Source organism: Bemisia tabaci, chromosome 9 (assembly GCF_918797505.1).
Source record: "Bemisia tabaci chromosome 9, PGI_BMITA_v3".
In the NCBI taxonomy this organism is placed as follows: Eukaryota; Metazoa; Arthropoda; class Insecta; order Hemiptera; family Aleyrodidae; genus Bemisia; species Bemisia tabaci.
In genome coordinates, this window is record NC_092801.1 from 39,386,796 (window position 1) to 39,402,361 (window position 15,566).

General features: G+C 40.4%; 2 protein-coding genes across 2 annotated transcripts in view; both read right to left on the reverse strand.

The window, feature by feature from the left end:
* Nucleotides 1-15,566, reverse strand: part of dac (dachshund family transcription factor) — a 439,607-nt gene that overhangs the window by 366,994 nt on the left and 57,047 nt on the right. The gene's annotated exons all lie outside the window — the stretch shown is intronic.
* On the reverse strand, nucleotides 9,397-14,201 carry LOC140225434 (signal transducer and activator of transcription 5B-like). The gene has a single exon (XM_072304362.1). The coding sequence runs from the start codon at nucleotides 13,111-13,113 to the stop codon at nucleotides 12,589-12,591; it is 525 nt and encodes a 174-aa protein (XP_072160463.1). The 5' UTR covers nucleotides 13,114-14,201; the 3' UTR covers nucleotides 9,397-12,588.

A 15,566-nucleotide genomic window follows, 5' to 3' on the forward strand; every position in this document is an offset into this window, starting at 1 on the left:
ATTGGCGATCTTACCGAGGTCCAGTAAAATTACCGAGAAAGTTCAATAATTTTACCGAGATTTCTCGGTAAAATTACCAGTTCCATAAATGGTAATTTTACCCTTTTCTCAGTAAATACACCCGAGATTTTTTTTTCAGTGAAAATTTTCCAAAAAAGTGTCCGATTGGTATGAACTTCACATGAAAGGGTAAATCCGTTTGAGGCATTGAGCGACTGCTTCATTGGCCGTATGACGAGGACGAGGGCAGCGAGAAGGATCGGAGCGAGCATGATTCCACCTGACATAAAAATACGGGGCGACGGGCAGAAGACGAGGGGGTGAACGGAGGGTGAACTATTTGCAGTAGCGATCGAAGTGCTTGCAAAAGATTATAACTTGTGCCCGAATTACATTATAAACTTGAGCATGCACCTGTGGAGCTGTCGACCATCCTGCACGGAGGCCAACTCAGTGCTGCCACTATCAGCACTCCCTTTGGATAATATTCCAGGCATTTATCTACCTTATGACTAGTTTAGTAACAAGGTGGTGAAATGGTGCTGGGTCCCCACCATTTCGCGGGGAAAACAAATCAAGAAAGTTCCAAGAATTTTGAGTAGAGTCAAAAATTGTTGAGCTCTAATCAGTGCATGTGTAAGACTGATTTTTGACTCTACTTGAAATTTTTGGAACTTTTTGGCTTTGTTTTCCCCGCGAAATGGTGTGGACCCAACACCATTTTACCATCTTGTTACATACGCAGTTTGAGCCATTTTTCAGTGTTTTTTCTTGATTGGTTAAGTTAAGTTTTCTTAAGTATTTTTAGGATCAATAGCATTCAATTTTCGTATTAAAGTATTAACTTAGCGCAAATAACATAGAATTTGATATCAAATGATGAATCTGCCTCAGTCATTAGGCGTCGAATCAGCTGCGGACTGATTATGGAATTGATAAACAAAGCGATAGACAAAGAGAACACAGAGAGAATATAGCAGTCCTGTTGATGGAATCTGGTGCTTTTAATTCAGAAAACAACACTGCCGATGGGCTGATTATTTAAATTGATAGACAAAGCGATGGACAAAGTAGACGTCAAAGATTGTCAAATTTTTCCCCAAAAAGTTTATAACATCCATCCGTTCCAACCAATAGGATTGCTCCGTTTCCTCTTTGTCCATAGTTTTCGCATGTAAATGTCTATAGTCATGCCCACTGATATTTGAAGAGAGGATGAGGATAGTTTGAAGGATACAACATTAGCATGATGAAACATCAGGAACTCAGAGCATCTCAAATAATCTAATGACATGGACATTACCTAAGAAGAGGTCAATTCCAGGATGTTTTTTCTTGGAAAGGGGGGGGGGGCTGGCGGTGGGGAAAAGATTCCTAGTCATTTGGCTTTGATTTTGAAATCTAAAGATTGGTTAGGGAATTTTTCTCGTGTTTTCCATGTAAGGAGGTTAGCTGCCCTTTTGGTCCCTAGGAGCTTCATTTTTCGACTCGTCCGTGTTCTCTCTATATGGGTACTCTAATCAAGACTACCAAACCCCGGCGGGTCCTGGAAGTTATAGACGCAAATTTTTACGAGGCAGCCCGAGACAACGGTAATAGGAGAAAAACGAGGGTAACAAGGCTAAAATACAAGGATAAAAAACCCCCAGATGTTTCGACTCAAAACCGAGTTACTGAGCTCGGATCTCGGCCACTAACATGTCGGTCTCAAGTTTTTCCATCGATATTTTTGAACTTTTAATTTATTTTCCGACTGAAAATGACTCAGTTTTGAGTCTAAATGCCTCAGGTTTTTTATTTTTGCATTTTAACCTTGTTTTCAAATGACCCGAAATTATGTTAATATTAAACGAATTCTTAAGGACCAGGGACGAATTAGTCTTCTAATAGTTACAATCAGTACCATTAAAGAAATTAAAATTAAATGAGTCCCTAAAGGAACTAAATGAGAAAATGACTTAATTAAATTAACGTAACGTGAAAAAATAACATATTGTATCTAAGTCCAGACTCTTAAACATGACAAGAAAAGACTCTTGATTCAATCAGATTAGCTTAATCAAGAACCCTCAATCAAAGGCTTGTTTATTTAAGCTAAATCGATTGAATCAGGTATTTTTCTTGTCAATTTTAAGAGTCTGACTCTAACTCTAATCCTAACTCGAGGTTTTTTATTTTTGCATTTTAGCCTTGTTCCCCGTTTTCCCCCTTGTTTTTCTCCCCTCCTAGAGGTTTCAACCCCTGGATCCGAACTTTTAAAATTTCGCGATATTCGCACCACCTGGCAACGCCGCTCTCGATGTTCCGCGACTATCGGCGCGGGTAACTCTTCTGCCTCTCTCGGTCTCTGAATACACAGGCAATTTTGGGTAAGTTGGCGAGGGAAGAGCCGGGAACACGGCACGAAAATTCACTTTGATTATTCGCCATTATACGAGTGCTCGCTCTTAATTGCTACTTATACACAGATTACCTTTCGGCCCGCGTGCTCTGCTCTGCTCTGCTCTGTGCAGCCGTGGAAACATCAATACAGAGCGGCGATGAAGAAGCGCCGAGCGTCCCGACCGTGTAGACGAGTAGTTCGCGAAAGATCCGTCGGCTGGGATCTCGGCAGCACTAGTCAGTCTCGACAGATCCTGCAGTGGAGCAATCCGCTGTGCCATAGAGAAAAAAAAGGAGGTGTTTGCATTTCGGGCATCTTGGAATTTTTTTGATGATTTGATGACGTAGGTCGGTACAGCGACGTTTATCCTGTCGATTTTCTTGGAAATGGTGTAATTTAAGGAAAAAAGTAATTCTATAAAAAGGGCGTGAAATTATATAACGAGTTGATTTAAGTAAAAAAATCGGGCATTATGGTCCGATTTTCATATTCCGAATTCCGGATTTCGCTGGCCAGGTTGTACCGACCTACGTCACAGGGTAAACAAACCTCAAGATGCGAACACCTCTTTTTTTTTCTCTATGCCGCTGTGCTGCCGTGATAGCGAAGAGAGCCGTAAGTGCAAAATTTTCGAAATCGAGTTTCCTTCAAAATTCGTCTAAACTCTTTCAGATGAAATTACTGAGACAGCTAAAACAGCAAAAATCATCCTAATTTAATGAAAACGAGACGTATGTAAAAGCCATAAGTGCACAAAAAATGACACAGTTTTTTTTCAATACAGCCGTAGATCCATGACAGCGAATGAAAACAGTGCTTTCCAGTAAATTGCCGCCCTCTTCTGCCAATTTCTAACCTGAAAATGTGTTTGTCGTGCGTCCAAAACGCAACCACGAAAGCATGCAGAAGATAGCACTTACGGCTGTCTTGCCTAACAATGACCTAGCACGAAAATGAAAAATACCCTTTTTATGTAATGGAAATAAAATCAGTCGATGTTTAATCATCCATACGATTTCTAGGAGTCTTCCGGACGATTAGTGGCAATTTGACAAGGAACGGAGGCTTCTTTCAATAAAATGTTCCACTCAGAAGCTTCTGAGCCCGTTTTCTTAAAACTTCATTTTTGCACTTACGGCTCTCTTCGCTATCACGGCAGTGTGGCTCCTTGAGGGTTCTTATGACACGATTTGGACCACTTTTCGTCATGAATAGCGACTATTTTTAAATATCCTCATTCATTAAGCTGATCATTAAGATAGCAAGAAGATTCATTAAAATCCCCTATCTGCGTGGGGAAATTGACACCGTATTGATGGCTAAAGTGCATAATGATGTATCTCCATTTGTGAGGATGCAGACTTTCTGTCATACTTTATTTTTCTCTAGAAAGCTAGTCAATGTAATTTCTTGAAAACCTCCTTGGATTCTTTTCTCTGTTAGCAGGATACAATGCATTAGCGAGCTATAATTTTGGCTTGTTTCTCATCAAGAAAATAAATTGTGAGTGAAAATTTTGAAACATCGCAATGGAGGCACGTAGTTTACACTGATAGAAAATTTTTTAATTCAGTCTAAAACAGCCTCTATTCATTATTTGAGGGTGAGGTAGCTTATTTTGAAAAGATTTCCAGTTTTGGAAATTTTGGTTGGAGTATTTTTTGTCTACAACCCACGGCTAGTTATGAATGTTTCAACGATTCTGAGATCAGACAATGGATATCACTTTTTTAACTCTTAGGAGCCCGTATTGCCTATCTCGTCAATAGAAGGCTAATCTCCACGGGTACCGACTTGAAAGCGGTTGCCTCCTAGTTCCCCACCTCCTTCGGCAATATCTCTTTGGATTAAACTATTTCGACTCGTGCGAGGTTGTTTTGCCTGTCCTTTCAAATGAAGGCGTATCTTTAGGAGCGATAATGGAGATGTTCCATGTGTGAAGAATTGCGCACCTGTTTCGTCACTAGCGCCCACAAACCTACAACAGGGATACTTCACGCATTGCGCAGTGCTTGAAGTATCCCCTTAGGTTTGTAGGCGCCAATGCGCGTTCCGCGCAATGCTTGAAGTATCCCTTTAGGTTTGTAGGCGCCACTGCGCGTTTCGCGCTAGCAGCATGCCACCGCTCTGTTTTAGGTATTAATCGATGGTGAAAGTGCAGAAGAGCGTATCTCGGAAAACAAGATTTTCCAGGAGAGTAAAAACACTGTCTCATTCCTCCTCATTGTCGGTAGAGGATTACTAATCCTTGAGGATAGCAAGAATAAGATGCTTTTTTTAGACTCTGTCACCATTTTGAATGATGGAGATGTTCCATGTGTGAGGAATTTACGATCTGACTGTTGATTCTTATGTAAAAGTTCGCGAGAGACACGATGGTGCCACTGGCTTTCCATGAAATCAACTCCCAAGCTCAAACAAAGCTATCAAGTTGAGGCCAAAATGGAGGGGATATCCCACGCTATCCTCAGAGTCCACCTCTACATCAAGACAAACTCTCCATGCAAAGATAGGAGCGAAAAAAATAGCAGTGATGCTGTGTTTTCAGTTTTAGCGTCCACAAATAAAGTGGCAGCTCTGTCAATGTATTTGCTCCCTATCTTTGCATGGAGAGTTTGTTCTGATGTAGAGGTGGACTCTCAGGATAGCGTGGGATATCCCCTCCATTTTGGCCTCATCTTGAGAGCTTTTTTTGAGCTTGGGAGATGATTTCAGAGAAAACCAGTGGCTCCATCGTGTTTCTCGCAAACTTTTACAGAAGAATCAACAGTCAAATCGCAAATTCCTCACACATGCAACATCTCCATTTTCTTATAGACTTGAAACTGTCTGCCTGGTGCACATCAAATAAATCATGGATGGATATCAATAGGCTCGGGGAGATACAATGAAGAGTGAGCTGCCAATGCATCTTTCGTTTCGTCTTAAAAGAGCTTACATGAGAATATAAACCTGAAATTGGGTATAGTTGTCATCGTGCGATTTCATTGAACAGTCTGTTTGCGCTGTATGAAAGATTTAAATGTATCTTCTTCTCCTTCTTACACAAACGACAAGGACATAGCCCTGTATGTCAGGTCATCCAGTATCGAGCACAATAAACTGTATAAACATTAACATTTTAAAAGTCTAAAATCGATAAAATAAAGGACTCGTCAAATCAATATAAATTTATGAATGAGAAAAAAACACTGAGAAGTCGCCCGAATACTGTATGTAACAAGATGGAGAAATGGTGCTGGGTACACACCAATTCCAGAGGCGGATCCAGCAATTTGGCAGCACTGGATCTCCTCCATTTAAATGTTAAATAATCGAATCTTGTCGGAGCACCTGGTGCTTCTGAGAATCGATACATTTCCATAGGTTTAAATGGAGAAAAACAACGTTGCCAGTTTGCTGGATCCGCCAATGACCATTTCGCGGTGATATTTTTTGGAACCTCTCGGCTTCGTTTTCCCGCGAAATGGTGTGGACCCAGCACCATTCTCGCACTCATGGAGGCCACCCTTTGCCGGTCCGATGCACTTTTTTAAGGTGGATAATCAAGAGTGGTGGTAGCCACCCCCGGTCGAGGAAAATGACGTCCAACTAAAGTCCACGGTACATGTTTCATTTTCATGTTCATACATTTGTTTGGTACCATGTTTACCAATTGGAACTGTGTGCATTATGACGTGAGCCATGAATTTCATGAGAATACGTACATAACACGGCTCACGTCATAATGCACACAGTTCCAATTGGTAAACATGGTACCAAACAAATGTATGAACATGAAAATGAAACATGTACCGTGGACTTTAGTAGGACGTCATTTTCCTTGACCGGGGGTGGCTACCGCCACTCTTGATTATATCCACCTTAAAAAAGTGCATCGGACCGGCAAAGGGTGGCCTCAGGCCTCCTCCTTTTAAAGTTGTGATACGTATTTATCTTACCCCTCGGAGGGGAGAAAAAGAATATTTGTCCGTTTTTCGGCAGTCTCACCTGAAACAAAAAGTACGAAAGCGTTAAATTGGAGAATAATTGAAGTGCATCCTGCGACAAACCGTCCCCTTAAGGCCAAAGTATCACAAGCGCCATGCGACGTTTAAAAATTTCCGCCGTAATATTTCTTTCCGGAGATATTGTTCAACGAAGCTGTCCGAAAATTTCACTGAATTTTCTCTGTGCTGCCTATAAATTCGGTGACATTTTCAAACAGATTCAACCAACGATTTCCCTGGAAAAAAATAAAATAAAATGGCGGCTGAAATTTTGAAACGTCGCATGGCGCTTGTGATACTCGGGCCGGAAGGTGACGATACATCGATAGATCGCATTTCCGTAGGTTTAAATGGCAGATCAATCGATATATCGCAAAGCAATCACGTTTACCGTAAAAAGAGTTGAAATTTCATGAATTAGAGGCGGATTTTACCACCACTTTACAACAATGGGAATCACTGGAGAAACGTGAATGATCGATCATCGACATTTCCCTATTTGAAGTAAAACTTTTGATTATTATGGTTAAAAAAAAAAAAAAAAAAAAAAAAAAAAAAAAAAAAAAACATTATGCTTTTGCCAAGAGCTACTCAAAATTTAATAGAAAGTCTCGAAATCAATTGCCCAACAAATACTTGAAAGAAAATGCTAACTATAGAGTCAAATCACCGCTGCCACACTCCCTTTGTGTAAGTGTGCACTCCGAAACCAGGAAGAACTTGGGTTCAGTTGGGTCATACCACAAAACTAACTCCTAGGTAATGCGTAGAGTATCACGCTATTATGAAGGCGCGCCTGACCGCAAGATTCCTGAGATCGCTCGTCTCAAGACTTACACGGTTTATTTCCTTGAAAAGCGGCAGTATGTAATTCGTCTGATCGCGGCAAAATTCCACGCTGAGTTTTATATTAAATGGAGGAACACGAAAATAAAATAAAAATCCATCTCCCGTCTTCATTTACGAATTCTTGCCGGACTCCCAGGGTAAAATGCAAACCGTCACCAAATCGCCCTCGGCAATCACTGCAACTGAAATAATCGCCTTCATTTTAATCCGATACAACGACACACTACTCAGACGTTTAAATAGTTGTTTTAAACGCCTGGTGTTGAATGGAACATTATCGCTGCAGGTATAATGCACGATCATTAAGGTGGTCGTTGCGAATACCCTGTTTATCGATCCTTTTCCATATATTTAAATGGCAGGTCAATCGATATATCGCAAAACACGCCACGCCGCTGATACATAGCAAGAGAAAAAATCATGGATTAAACTTTCCAGATTTGAATTTTGAGAGAATCCCTCTCGGAAGTTCAAGATATGGATTCGGAGCCTGGGCGAAGGGTAGCCGCTAATTATACCCGGGCGCACAGGCGGAGAAAGGGGTGGGCCTTGATTCTATTAGTAAGACATCAGTCATTCGGTTCCTTACGTCAACGCACTTCGGGGGAGGGGGTGCGCCCCGCCAAGCCCACCCCCCTCGCCCTGCAAACATATCGGCAAGTCATAGTCGGGTAGTATAAATACGTCGTTGCCCCGTTGAATAATTATTTCAAAACGCGGTGTTGCCGTCTTGTCGAAATTAAATCCACCGAAAGAAAGTACTCGGCCCCAGGATGATGCACTGAAAAAAAATTCTCGGCGTTTTTACTAAGGTCCGTTGGTAACTTTACCATCCCACTTTTTTTTACCAATTATTGGTAATTTTACCAAGACAGACTGATAAGCTTACCTAAAAACCGGTATTTTCACTGTTTTTTCGAGATGAGAATACCACTTTTATCGGTAATCGATTCCCGGAAACTTTGCCATTATATCTCGGTAATTCTACCACAGTCGATAAAAAATATTGGCGTTTTTACCAAGGTCCAGTAAAATTACCGAGAAAATTCAATAATTTTACCGGGATTTCTCGGTAAAATTACCGATTCCATAAATGGTACTTTTACCAAGAATAAACTAGGATCAAATAGAACCCTGAATTCTTGGCAATTTTACCCTTTTCTTAGTAAAACACCGAGATTTTTTTTTTCAGTAATGATTCTTAAATTTGCCGCCGAGGGTTTTTTTCATCTTGATTCAAGCTGAATTTCTCCGTCAACGAAAAAAAATTATTGGAATACGCAAAAAAGTCACTTCAATCCGTCGCCCTCTGGCAAAAGTATCACAAGCTCCTTGCGACGTTTTAAAATTTCCGCCGCCATTTTATTTTTTTACTGAGATATTTTTCAATGAAGCTGTCTGAAAATTACACTGAATTGTTTGTGCTGCCGATGAAATTCAGTGAAATTTTCAAACAGCTTCAACCAAAAATTTCTCTGCAGAAAAATAAAACGGAGGTGAAAATTTTGAAACGTTGCATGTCGCTTGTGATACTTTGGCCGGAGGTGAAGAACTAAGCAGTGTAATTCTTGACTGAGGAAAAATTATTTCTTGGCGGTTTTGAGATTTTTTTTCAGTGAAATTATTTACGCCCACAAGGACCGTATTTATACACTGCGGGAGAATTTTTTATAGTATCTTGAAATATTGTAATCTCTAGCAAGGGACTATTTCCAAAGTTGGAAAGTACTATCTTTCATTCGAGATTTGTAAAAATTGTCCTATATACGATGCTATATGTTAAGATCCTCCTGAAACCCGTATTGGTTAAAATTTATTCCATCAAAGCAAGCTCAATGTAAAATTCACTGGTAATGACAATTGCATTTGGCAACGCTGCTGTAATATTGACGATGCAGACCATTTGCATAAACGCCCGGCGCATTGTTCCGATGGAGATTTAACTCTGCTCGATCATTCTTAATTCAATTATTATTTTCGTCAAATTTAAATAAACCTCATTGTAAGAATTTCTAATTAAACCACGAATCTTGCCACAAAGAATTATTGACGCTGTAGTTTTTTTTTTTTTTTTTTTTTTTTTTTCTTTCTTTTTTTTAAAATTGTCCCTACTTAATTAGGTACGTATGTATTTGACTAAAGAATGAAAGTATAACGAAAAAAAGGAAGGAAGGAATCACTTCTATGAGAAGAGAATTTAGGATATTGACACTGTCTATTTTTATCGCATACATGTAATCAAGAGATAAGCTTACAATAAACAAAAAGTTCATATAAGCAACAAAAATTGAAAATAAAAAACGCCTTTTTACAGTTCTTTCGATCTGTGTAAGCTAACAACACATAGGGGTCAAAAGAGAGCGAAAAGATAGCGAAAAAGCTAGGATATTTTTGAGTGCTCCTTGCGAAGGCCAAGACAGAGCGAGTGTAACAAAACTACTGCACGCAGCTATTTGTACTCAAAGCCGCTCAAATTGCCATCAAAAGTTTTGAAGGCGAACTTGACGGCTCGAGAGACACGCAGTTTCAAATAGAGGTTTATCTGTTATTTCAATGAGACGTCTTGGAATTTTTCGAGATTTCCTCAGTGAGGAAATTTTTGTCGATCCAGGGACCTGGACCTACGTTAAAACTTGCAATATATTTCCCTTCATATTTTGTATTCATTTGCACTTGCAAAATGTCGTGATCCAGTTTCAGGATCTCCTCAGAAGTAAAATCGTTGAATTTTGGTTGAGTTTTGTAAAAATTGCCCTTTCCATGATGTTATGTTAACTACGTCTTTAAACCTCCCTTATAGTCACAGTGTTGAACCATTTGAGACCAACCTAAGGAACTGTAAGAAACGATTAAGAATACAACTTTCATTTAATGTAGCAAAATAGTTCGCAACATTTATCCATTCTGCTGTGAAGCGAAGAGAGCAGGAAGTGCCAAATTTTCGAAATCGAGATTCCTTCAGAATTCGTCTAATCTCTTTCAGATGAAAAGAGCTGAACAATAAAATTCATCTTAATTGTATAAAAACGAGACATATGAGAAAGCCGTATGTGCGCAAAAAATGACGTAGCTTCAGGCAAAACAGCAGTATTAATCCTCCAGAGAGCCAAGAAAAACAGTACTTTCAAGTAAAACGCCGCCCTCCTCTGCCAATTTCTTAACTGGAAATGTGTTTGTTCCGTGCCCTAAACGCAACAACGAAAGCATGCAGGAGATAGCACATAAGGCTGTCTTGCCTGACTATGGCCTAGCATGAATATGAATGATATCCTTTTTATATGATTGAAATAAAATCGGTCGATTTTTAATCATTCAAACGGTCTTTCGGGTGACTGGTGGCAATGGGCCAGTTGCAAACTTTTGCTAGAGCAGAAATAAGAGTTGTTACTCATTGAAAATGTCTCAAAAATCACGATAAGCACATCGGCAAAATTTGAAATGCATTCCATACTTCACAATTTGCATAAAAAATTTGCGTTTTTTCGAGCTTCCCGCCTCATAAACGATACTACGGCATAGATGAACATTTCGCTACAGGAGTCATTCCATCTAACCCCTGCTCTAGCAAAAGTTTACAACAAGCCCATTTGACAAAGAACGGAGGCTTATTTTGCAATAAAAATTTTTGGCCAGAAGCTTCTGAGCCGTTTTTTCAAAACTTCATTTTTGCACTCACCGCTCTTTTCGTAATCACAGCAGTATTGCTCTATATTATGCTCCGCAATGTAGAGGAAATTCACGAAGAGCTACGCTACACGGCATTATGTTGCATAGTTTTCTGGTCACCCGACCTCATCTCTTTCCGTGAAGCTGTTCAATGACACCCCTTCAGGAAAAAAACCCCGGGTCCATTCGGAGGGGAGGGTGGACGGTGACAATGGCAGCGCGGTATGCAGTCCGAGAGAAAGTGTTATATCGCCGGGATGAAAGAGAATCGGCACGGGGAGATGAAAAAAGCTAAAAAATAAAATATGTTTCGCGCAAGGGCTGAATGTGTGGTATCATTGTGCAGACGTCCGCATGAGTTGCACAATCAACGGAAGGGCGAGGGGTGGGGGAGGTGCAATTGCATTGCTGGCGTGGTGCATTTCGCCCGTCGCGTCGAGTCGACTTCTGATAAGATCTCGTGCAGGGAAGCCAGCTTTAAGGGTTCAAGCCTCGAAATTGTGGGTTGCCCAGTCAAGTATACATTCCATATAGAATTTGTAACTTAAACTGTGTTCTGATACGGTCGACTCTCGATACTTCGAACCTCGATACTTTGAAAACTGCGTTAATTCGAAGGAAAGTCTGTTTCCCTTGAAAATCTCTATAATTCGAAGAAAATCAATGTATTTTTATCCCCTCAATAATTCGAAAATTTTAAGCTGGCGCGGCCCTCTATAATTCGAAATTGCAACGAAAATTCTCTCTGTAATGAAGATGTTGCATGTATGAGGAATTTGCGATTTGACTGTTGATTCTTACGTAAAAGTTCGCGGGAAACACGATGGTGCCACTGGCTTTCCTGAAATCAACTCCCAAGCTCAATAAAAGCTCTCAAAATGAGGCCAAAATGGAGGGGATATCCCACGCTATCCTGAGAGTCCACCTCTACAATTCTACATTAAGACGAACTCTCCGTGCAAAGATAGGGAGCAAATACATTTACAGGACTGCAACTCTATTTGGGGAATCCAAAACTGAAAACACGGCAAACCTACTAATGTATTTGCTCCCTATCTTTGCATGGAGGGTTGGTCTTGATGTAGACGTGGACTCTCAGGGTAGGGTGGGATATCCCCTCCATTTTGGCCTTAACTTGAGAGCTTTTTTCGAGCTTGGGAGTTGATTTCATAGAAAACCAGTGGCACCATCGTGTTTCTCGCCAACTTTTACATAAGAATCAACAGTCAAATCGCAAATTCTTCACACATGCAACATCTCCATTGTGCTCAAATGAGCTTTTCCCCTCTGTATTGAGTTTTCTAGTTTTCTGGATTTTAACGCACGTTGGCTAAAAATTCCAACTATCAGTCTATACGTCTCGTGCGTCTACCGCAAACAGTTTGTTAATAGTGCAGTGCTAAAGAAGAACACCGTATCAACCTTCAGGCGTAGTAGTAAGCCATGTCTCCAGAATTCTTCTTCTTGTGTTTAATTCTGTGTCGCCCCAGAGTGGTGAACAGCAGTTGAAGTCTCCTGCAAGAATTATTTCGCCGGGTGTTTGATGAATTTGTGTGCTAAGTTCATCTAATTGTTCTTGTAATTTGTCGGTTGGGTCATTGGGTGACAGATAGCAGCCAAAGATTGTAATGTTCTGCCATTTGAAGCTCGAGAAGTTTTCGTGTTGCTCCCAATTTCTTGATAGGCAAGGATGTTACGCAGTTACAATGTTACTAACCTGGCAACAGACTCAGTGATAATGGATGAGTTGTCCATGGGTGACTGTGGATGGAACATGTTTTGTGGAGTCGGTGGATAACCACCTGTTCCAATACTTGGACCAGAGGGGCCACCCCAGCCTGGAACGTGTGTTACTAGGAAAGGTTTCACATACCCATTCCATGCAGTTGCTTGGTTTTCTGAAAAGGGGGTGTAATACTTTCCTAAGGCTTGATCTTTGCATATATCAGGGTGAAGGTAAACAAGCCTATGAGATAGGTCTAAAATACGATCAGCAATACTTCTAATTGCAAAATCTTTACCGGTAAATGGTTGTAACATGACCAACTCTTTGTTTTCTCCCACAGCAGCAATGGTGATTCCACCAAGCTCGGAATCTGAGAATCGAAGGAGAAAAGTTCCATACCCACACTGAGCTAACATTTCTTCTGTTCTTTTCTTTCGGATGAATCCTAATATGTGCCCATCCATCCAAGGTCCTTTCAAATGTTCTCTGGCTAGTTTCATAACAGCATAAAACCATTCCCAAAATGTGAAGGTCCTGTCAGGTAACGGTTCTTTACAAAATTGAGACCAACTTAGTAACAAACTGTTGTATTCTTTCAGTTCTGCCCTGAAGGCTTTCTCTGCAAGAAAGTGAAGGTTATCCTCAGTGAGAGACCTTCCGGTGGCATCGCAAAACTTACTATTGAGAGCATCTGCAATTTGACACTAAGAAACCTTTCTGGAGGCAACGAGGAGGATCGCAAAAATTCCAAGTCCGGCGGTGAAAGGTCGTCTTTTTTTTCGCTTTGCCCATAGGCGCATGGAAAAAGGGTAAACCCTGCAAAACTGCTCATCTGTTCCGGGTGGAACAGGAACTTCTCATCTTTTTTGATGAAAAGGAACTTCAGCGGTGGATGGAAAAAAACAAGCAGTTCCAACGCCAAAGCGTTGGAGGGCGCTTCTTTAACACTGCGAGTTTAGTTCACTAGACCCTCTGCCAGGCAGCGCTGATGTCACCGCTAACTGGAGATGGGAGTCCTTATTTATTCTCTTGGTCCATGACTAAACCCTAAACCTTCAGCCCACAGCCGCAAACAGCTGACGGTTGACGATGCTGCGCCAAGAAAATGAACCAATCACAAAATAGCACAGTAATGCGCCACTAAAATGAAGAGATCACGTGACTGTTCGTAATTTTTTCAAGTTCGATCGAAAAGTACTGCATCGGATACAAGCATTTAAGCATAACGAGGCCCTAAAATAGTTTAAGCAGGTAATACGTACATGCGCGGATCTTATGTTAAAAGCAAAACATTTCACGAAAATTTTTCGGCACCATGTCACGTATTAGCATGGGCGTAACACTTTGGAAGCACGGGTTCGGCACCATGTCACGTTTTAAGGATGAGTTGAGTTTTAGACGGACTGAAACATCTAAAGATCCTTATAACGAGCACTAAAAATAGCATAATTTTTGCTGGAGAGCAAGAATTGAACAAAATAGTTGATTGGACCGAAAGATTGTATTAAAACGAATTTGGAATAGAATTACAGTTTAACAAAGATGGAAAAGTCACACTTGTGCCAGAAGGGGTAGAGAGGGCACATACGTACATGTACGGGTCAAGTTGGTATAGGAATAGGACCATGAGAAACGGGCAGCACAAGCTTTTGTAGACTTGATGACGTCACGAGTGGTGAGACAGCAAGTATATACGCTATTGGCTAGCTATAATCAGTGGAGCTATCAGTTGCAAGTTCAGTGATTAGATTTATAGGTGATGGCTGGAAGATAAAGACTAAAGGATGAAAAGTAGACGAAATCCAGCCATCTCTAATGACTAGGTTGAATTTACATGAAAAATTTAGAAGTTGAAGAAAAAGAAAGTTACAGGTAATGCAGTACCTGTGACAGGCATTTTTATAATGATGACAATGAATGAAATGTATAAAGGTACTAGGGGGCTCTGCCCCCTGACCGCTACGCGGCCCAAACCCCGGGAGGTCAATTAAGCCCGCTTCGCGGGCCCTATACGCATGTGTATAGCCAAAAATGTTCTTTCATTTTAATACACCATTTTGTGTTCGAGCTGCATCGATTTCAAAATTTTTGACGTAACACTCAGATTTGTAAATGATGAGGAATAGCTGGATGTACATAGTTTCACAGTCCACTTGCTGGAGAAATTTCCATTTATTATGTTATTTTTAAATACTTAATTTAAAAAAAAAATCGGATTTCGACCGTTAAGAGTTAATAATACTTGGTCCGTCCCGACGCGACGCAGCGCCTGTCTTCTCACTTTGTATCTGCTGTTTATCTGCTGTAAACATTAATAGAAATTCAGCAATCAAGTAAATTGGCCAATGCCACAAATCGAAGTTCATCAAAATTGAGTTAAACCTTATACCTTGGACCTTGAACCTTGAACCCTGAGCGATGCACCGGTCCTTAACTTTTCGAATGAGGAGCCCTTCACGAGCTTTTCCATTGTTTTATCGTTTATTCGAGTCACTCAGGTAGAATCCCACACCTTGACGTTTCTAGCGGAAACGACATATCTCTCACGCTATTAACATTGGACTTAAGTGACATGAGCTTTAAAAGCTCTACAACATTAAAAGTTCGGGGTTTCATAATTTTTTGCACATCTACATCTACTACAGATGACATACATGTAAAGCTCATCCTTATCGGTCCTGCAGTTCGTCAGAAATAGTGCTTCCAAGATTTTGCTTGTAGCTGTATAATATAGACCACAAAAAACCCTCAAAAAGGGTAAAAATTCCGCCAAGCCTATGAGATCTTATCACAAAATTAGTAGGTATTTATCTTAACAAATTTTAAAAAAGGAGAGGGGGATAGTAATCTCTTGAAAATTACAGAAGGAGAAAAGAAAAGCAACTCAAATTCTTTTTCCATTTCAAACCTCAAAATGTCTGATATCATTTGAGGTCAAGATTTTTTAAGTATA

Coding starts and splice junctions, on each gene's coding strand:
- LOC140225434 (XM_072304362.1), bottom strand. CDS start 13,113: ATGAAACTAGCCAGAGAACATTTGAAAGGACCTTGGATGGATGGGCAC.